This window comes from Penaeus vannamei, chromosome 9 (genome assembly GCF_042767895.1).
Source record: "Penaeus vannamei isolate JL-2024 chromosome 9, ASM4276789v1, whole genome shotgun sequence".
Lineage (NCBI taxonomy): Eukaryota > Metazoa > Arthropoda > Malacostraca > Decapoda > Penaeidae > Penaeus > Penaeus vannamei.
The window spans coordinates 35733547-35741046 of record NC_091557.1 but is presented as its reverse complement, the minus strand read 5'-3'; the positions used below and the strand labels follow the sequence as shown (position 1 = coordinate 35741046).

At 33.8% G+C, this 7500-nt stretch overlaps 2 protein-coding genes across 8 annotated transcripts in view; one reads left to right on the top strand and one right to left on the bottom strand.

Moving 5' to 3' along the window:
• LOC113806279 (UNC93-like protein MFSD11) overlaps positions 1-6842 on the bottom strand; it is a 49321-nt gene extending 42479 nt beyond the window's left edge. Inside the window, exons 1-3 of one of the 7 annotated variants that reach the window (XM_070125658.1) lie at positions 6153-6388; positions 5522-5631; positions 2640-2995 (exon numbers count right to left, since the gene is read on the bottom strand). In XM_070125658.1, the coding sequence (XP_069981759.1) occupies positions 2640-2927 (288 nt within the window). In that variant the 5' untranslated portion in view covers positions 2928-2995; positions 5522-5631; positions 6153-6388. Of the gene's footprint in view, positions 1-499; positions 762-2639; positions 3016-5521; positions 5632-6152; positions 6412-6687 lie in introns of those variants that run through there. The other 6 variants (XM_070125654.1, XM_070125656.1, XM_070125655.1 and 3 more) reach the window with 6 other exon arrangements.
• Positions 1780-7500, top strand: part of CycJ (Cyclin J) — a 27701-nt gene continuing 21980 nt past the window's right edge. The window contains exon 1 of the mRNA XM_027367583.2: positions 1780-1871. The gene's annotated coding sequence lies outside the window, so the exon portion shown is untranslated. The remainder of the gene's footprint in view (positions 1872-7500) is intronic.

The following is a 7500-nucleotide window of genomic DNA, read 5'->3' as shown; positions in this document are numbered from 1 at the left end:
AATTAAACAATTAGTTTTAATTGAGAAATGTATAAAAATACACATCAATCCTATCTACTTCTAAAAATACATTTCCGAGATCCTTCTGACTCTTCACTCTGCACGTCTCATTACATAAACATATTCCAGTGGCCACAGTTATACTCCACTGCTTATAAGGAACTTCTTGTAAATAAATAATATTCTGCAATGGCTTTTACAAATTATGGGAACAAAGTCACTTTCCTTTTAACATTTTCAAAGATGATTAACTTAAGTAATGAATGCTCAGATGAATAAAACTAGGAGAAACATTTATGAATGCATATAAAATATTTAGCTTTTTCAAAAATATACAAACAAAACAACAAATACAGCTAAAGATACATCAGGAACCTTATCAAAACAGTATATAATACACAAATATATACAATAAAGGTGAACTCAAGCATCAACACAATTTCAAATATTTTACAACACAGTGCTTTTATCTCATCATAGAACATAAGGCAACACTTACCGTAATTATAGAAATTGTTTTAAATGCTGAGAACAATATCAAGAAGGAGATAGACAGAAGTATAACAGCACAATATCTTCTATCTGGTAATCTTGTCTGTGATGTGGGAGGGGCTGCCATAGAGTTGTTATGTTCATCTTCACATATACTTCTTGGCTGACTATTAATCACCGTATTATCTTCAACATAATCATCAACCAAGGCTTCTTCTATTTGCATTTCCATTATTTCCAGTTTTTCTTTTCACAATTAAAATGTGGTCCTGTACAAGAATAGCAAAATACACTTCCTTGTTGGTATGATGTATACTAAAAATAATAATGTGGGTTGACATCTGATGACAGACAACCTCAGCCCACAAATAAATCACTGCCCACCCATGTACTATGAATTGTCGGGGTCCTAATCACTGACAGCACCAGAGAGCTTTAATCTCCTACACACTAGAGAAGTACTCAGCTGCCTTAGTCCACTCAGCCACTGAACTCAAAATCTATCAACAAAGCCATATAAAATCTCCGGAGAAACTTTCTGAGTTGAAATATCTCACCTACTCTTTAGTTAATTTGCAATTTCATGAAGACAAAAATAATAATAAGAAAAAGAAAAAGATAAAATAAGAAGATCTGGTACACAAAATAAAATGAAAAACAAACTTGTGCTGTAGACTTTATAAATGTATACAAAATAAGATCCTGTTCATATGTTCATTGTGGAATTAATCAAACGGACGGTATGGTTATTGGCTGCTTGCATAAATCTTAGAAAGAATATTTATCCCAATCACATCAAATTCATTATCTAAGTAAACACTATCAAATGCAAAACATTCCTAGGAAAATTCTTTTTCTCTGAACTTCTTATGGCATGGTTTTCTCACCAATTTACCAAGAAATGATGTGTATACACATATCTATTTCCATCACATAAACTCTTTAAAGTAAATAGGAAACAAAGTTGCCTAGCAACACCTACAGTATCTCCAGAATTTTCAAATACTTATCTTGTGACACTGAAAACCTGCATATTGCAGTTGCCATTTTGCCCAGACAATCAAAGAAGCTGATACAATGAGTTCTATCAACAATAAGTACTTCTATCTTTATATATACATATACACACAAATATATACATATATATACACACTTAGATTACATATGTCATGCAAAATTTCTGCTGACTGTCACTAACTTCTAGAGCAATGAATACCAATAATCTTATCTGTCTAATCAGATACAAATATGATTTGCCATCTGCCGCAGATGTCTCATTAGATTATCATACAGACAGAAGACTAGCCGATCTAATACTGCACAGTATATATAGCATCTAGTGTGGTACTGGTATTTGATTTTCAGCTCAATAAATAAAGGTATCTGTCAGGATTTACAGATTTTTGCTTGTGATGCACTTTGATAGTGCCTTAGTGAATAAGAAATGAAGCATACATAACTTCATAATATGACAATTGGCAATACCAAGTGACAGGTGAGTATCACATTTTTCCAACTCGCACAAGTAACTTAATTTCTAAAAATGAAGCAGTTGTTAGAAAATGGTTCCCATTTTGCACATTTCACCACATAAGCTTATGTTTGTCTATGCCTCCAGATTAATTACTTTATGTTCATTCCTATATCATTATAAATAGCATTAGTAAACATTACATTCAAATCCATTAATATTTCAGTGAGAAAGTAGATTTTAGAGAATAGAATAATCTAAATCAGTCTGACATTTAAACTAGTCCATATAATTTTTATGCTTCAAAATACAAATTCATACATGGACTTTCTCACTCATTCTATCATACAGACAGACAGACATTTATCATACAAACATTCACACACAAATATGCAAGTACTTAGCACAAACAAACATACAAGCACATAGATACCTGTTCATATCCACAAGTTTGACAGAGCAAAATATAATTAGATAAGAAGAGTTTTTTTCCTATATGGCTTTACCAGAGTGTATTTGTTATTAAATCATCAATCTGGAGGTTGTCGAATTTCCACCAGAAACAAACCAACAATCAATTATACCTTCAAAATAAAAAGACAGTCATGCAGAAACAATATACTGCCAATTATCCATGCAGAAAAAAGTAAATTCAAACATACCAGTCCACACTCACCGTCATGATGCCATTAGTGTTGAATGCAGTAAACACAAGCATGAATGCCACACCAAGACCCATGATATAAGAAAGCACTTTTTTATCATTTTGCGGTACGGGTATTTCATGCTGTCTCTCTGTCAGGGGATGCCTTTCAGCTTCTATGTCCCAGTCATCACTTGGCCCTACTGGTTCATTTCTTGATGCTCCACTAATTTCCAAATCATCTTCCTCATCAAGCAGACGTTCTGTGTCCTCCATATTCTCGAACTCTGCACTCCAACTTCTTCTTCTGAGATAGCTCATTTCAAAATCCTTTGTCAAACATCACTGAATACAAGAAGCTTTTCATGGTCTTGTTATTCACTGAAAACCTAAGTAAGTATGCAACAGTCTAGGGACAGATAGTCCATTCATCATTAGTAATATCAATAACTGCTACTTTTTATACTGATATACAGTATGAAATTATTTTCTCTTGCCATAATTCAAAATACTGATTTTGCATTCACATACATGAGAACTCTTAAATGAATATATAACTAAATAGAAAGTTAAAAGTATGCTATCGTAGGTACATTTCATTTGCACAAAATTAGCAAACTTCCTTCTTTTTTAAGTAAAGAGGATAACTCTGAATTAATATTCAGGATGCCTTAATTCTGATTTGTCTTTTATGTGATAATTTTACTGTAGTTGGTACATAACAAGCTATCCTACCTTTAATGTTCAAGCACTGCTGATACCAGTAATCTAATATTTTGAACACTGAACTAGTTTGTATAGATTAAATCTCTTATTGTGCCTTTTAAAGCTATAGGAATGTGCATAAGACAGAAAAATGCATATTTCAATAGAGTATGTCCTCTGCTTATTCTTTATCCCAATAGACCTGTATATTAAGAATTACATACCATGTTAAGTGTAATTTTTGTTCATCAATTATGTTTACACACTGATGGCTCCACATCTGCTTATCACTATGAAGTCAATCATTAGTCCAGCCTGTCTGACTTAATTAGTCTTTTCATTGATTTTCATATAGATTTTTTAAATTCTTAGTATTTTAATAACAGTATAATGATTATAATGTCAATAATAACAATAACAGTACTAAAATTAACCCAATGTCACCAGGCAAATGTAATGTCTACTATGGTACTGTTTGGAGAAGCATCTCTTTACAGAGATGGTTCCAAAAGCACCATAAGTCACCATAAGTCAATTTGAGGACCTCGTAACCTCATCTGATTTCACCTTTCCTCAATTTTATCATTATTACTATTTTTTACTAATACTATTACTATCAATGTTGTTATTATTAATATAGGCATCATAAGTATCATAATGTTATCATCATTAATAATAGCAATATATGTTAAAAGAAAATATTTTCAAAAATCATGGAAAAGAGTAAACAGGTGAGTTAGGTAGTACTCATTGGTGACCAAGTACTTGTCTGTGTAAAGACAATTAATAAACTAAACTCACAGTGGTCATGGTATATATTTTAGAAAAGAAAAGAGAGAAATAAAAAGTAAAAATTCAAGGAATGGGGAAATCAAGTGCAGTCACTAGGGCCTACATATTGACCACTTGGTGGCTTAGCACTCTTGGAGCTTTCTGTGTGCAACAAAGTTCACAAAAAGTTCTAGTGGACAGTGCATACTCTTGGGCTGAATGAGTTTAGCATTTATATATCTATCTATCTGTACATCAAGCAGACAACCTATTTATTATTGTCAGGAAATGCATACATGCAACTATATTTATGCTGTGTTATGAGAGCAACTTCTAAACGCAACTGTTTTACTGGGCAAAATTTTATTTTGTGTGAAACTGATCTCACGAAGACCATTTTAATGAAAACTAGAAATGAATGCATTGTTTCTGTCTGTTTCATTTATTGAAAAAGTGTATTAAACATTCATAGAAAACACTAATATATAAGTAAAAGCAATTGCAATATACTTATATAGCACTGGAACTGGTACTGCTTTATACCCATGAAAACTGAAAGAAACAACTGAGAGAATGGTAACTGCAAAATATTACAATCTCTTGAAATATATTTTTCAATGCTTCATATACCAATGAACCTGACTCTAATATAATATAACAAAGTATTTAGGTGCAACCTACTACATTGTATTTTGAGAGATTTTAATTTCACATGGCCATAAATTTCTGTAGTTTCATCTTTCTTAGAATTAAATAAAACAATCTTTCATGAGTGAGGTTAATTATTCATAATTAATTTCAATTTCCCAAAACTGTTGCATACTTTACAGATTTTACTCAACGAGGCATTACTTCGAGATTTGTTTATCCTACAGACTTATAATGTGAGAAGAGTCTGAAAGCATCTCCACTCCTACATGACAATACGTAGATGATTCCATTCTTATCGTTATCAATTTGAGTTCTTGCCTAGTAGATAGACACTGAATCCTTTGGCTAACTAGAAGGAACTCATGTACAAATATGGAACTTGCAAGGGTGTCCTAACTTTACAAAACGAAGCTCCATCAAACCGAGCTGATTATAATCAACACCATCCATTGAATCACCTGCCACATCATCACTGAACACTAAATTCTTGCAAAGTTTGCAAAATATTGTGACTCACCTAGCTGCTAATTTGTGCATGTATTCTACCTGTTTAGATTAGAGATTGCTATTCTAAGTAGAATAATGTCACAGTGCATCATTACTTTTGAGACAATTAGAGGCAGACACTATCAAAAATTTTAATTTTGTATTCATAAAAAGTAGACATGAAAGTCTGACTTAAATAAGGAAATGTAACCTCTTTCAAGGTAATTTTAGACTTCAGCTCATTTACTTATAATAAGACTAACCTGTATCTGATATTTATATTATAAACATCTACAAGATACCTGCTAGTCTGTCACTGGCCTCCAAATGTTTGGCACTCCAGGCAAGACCAACTAACTTCCACAGCAATTCTTCTAGTATGAAAGAACTTGTAAACCACAAAATCTGGAATCTGAGAACAAACAGTTGACACTTCTTGTCCTATCCTGTGAACCAAAGCGGCAGAAACCCAAGCAGTTGCTTTGCATTAATATTAAGCGTCATGGCTTCAAATTATGTATGCATTTAGAGTATTTATCTGACTGCTGAATTTCCAATATCTTGAAATTTACAAACTGAATGCATTCACAACAGGTAATCACAGACATGCAAATACTGGTTCACTGGCTTATCTAAAGGGTTAGAGTTGCATCCCTGCATGGACAAGTAAGGCAATTGCAATTATTATCAAGTTCATTTCTGAACATTTGTACATTATGGATACTACAGTGACTGAGTAACCTCATGATCAAAATTCGTCTTTAAAGTACAATTTGCTTGTTGTGACATTACTAACACATCGTATATATTCTACTGCTTGCTTTAAAATGAAATGAACTGCTCTGCTAAGAACCTAGCAATGTCTTCTGTTCATCCTAATGCTTCTAGTATTTTCATCATATGCATATGAACTAAAAACGAAAGGCTTCCCACCTGTTCTTATACAGTGACTGCACGATATCCTGCCTTGCCTTCACGGCTTTACTTTGTGTTTTGACCTCTGCAATTATTGTTGTTTTATGGACATAAAAACAATTATCTACTCTCATTCATGATTATAAAGTCATCTAATTATCACTAGGTATTAAAACATTCTTCCATTACTAAACGTCATTACTCTCAATGTGTGCTTTCCAAGTCTCGTGATAAGGTACTGTCCAGTCGATCTCGTAGAAACCAAAACAAACATAACAAATAACGTTATGAAATGGAAATAAAATTACAGGCTATGGTATATAGATACCTGTCTTTTTGATTCATAAAAAAAATCCCAAAATATGAAATGTTATCATAGATGTTTGAAAATGCTGTACCGACTTTTAGTAATACTTAATATATCGTCATTCGCATTTTAACAGACAGAGCGACGAAAGTTCGCCCAGTGGCGGCGGGTTATTCAAGTCGCCAGCAGGAGGCACGAGTTTAGAGCATGGCAATAAAAACAGAAATTTTTCTTTTCCGCACTTACCTCAATGACGCTCATAGTCTGAAATGCTATGAAGGAGAACATATAAGCTAATCCCAAGAGTAAAACACAACAAAATCTCCGATCCATCTTGATACAGGCTTGAGAGGACAGATGCGAGGAAGAGAGATACACCAGAGAGTACAAGAGATGGACTAACAACAGGTAGGATGGTGTGGGGTGTGTTCACTGACCCACTCGAGGATGGTGCCACATGCGACCTGATATGTGTTGATGTGTTTACTTTCGTTGTTTATGCGTACCATAGATTATTTAAAAGTCTGTATAATCTACAAACAGTGAACGTTTAATCAATTGTATTAATTTCTTTTGTAAATTACTGCTTATTTTCTCAAAGATGATTTAGTACGAGTCAAAGAGGAGAGCGCGACTTGGCAACACGTTTCCATTAATTTCTGGTGCAAATTATTCTTATATAAGAGGTTGGTGTTTTGAGACAATCATTTAGAAATTATTTGTTGATTTTACGCTCACTCCCACTCTCTCTGGCTTTTATTTAGCCACCGCATGTTTCTCTTTTCTTCACACTTCTCTGTCTGTGTCTGTTTCTATCTCTGTCTGTCTCCTCTCTCTCTCTCTCTCTCTCTCTCCTTCTCTCTCTCTCTCTCTCTCTCTCTCTCTCTCTCTCTCTCTCTCTCTCTCTCTCTCTTCTCTTCTCTTCCCCCCCTCTCTCCCTCTCGCTCTCTCTCTCTCTCTCTCTCTCTCTCTCTCTCTCTCTCTCTCTCTCTCTCTCTCTCTCTCTCTCTCTCTCTCTCTCTCTCTCTCTCTCTCTCTCTCTCTCTCTCTCTTCTCTCC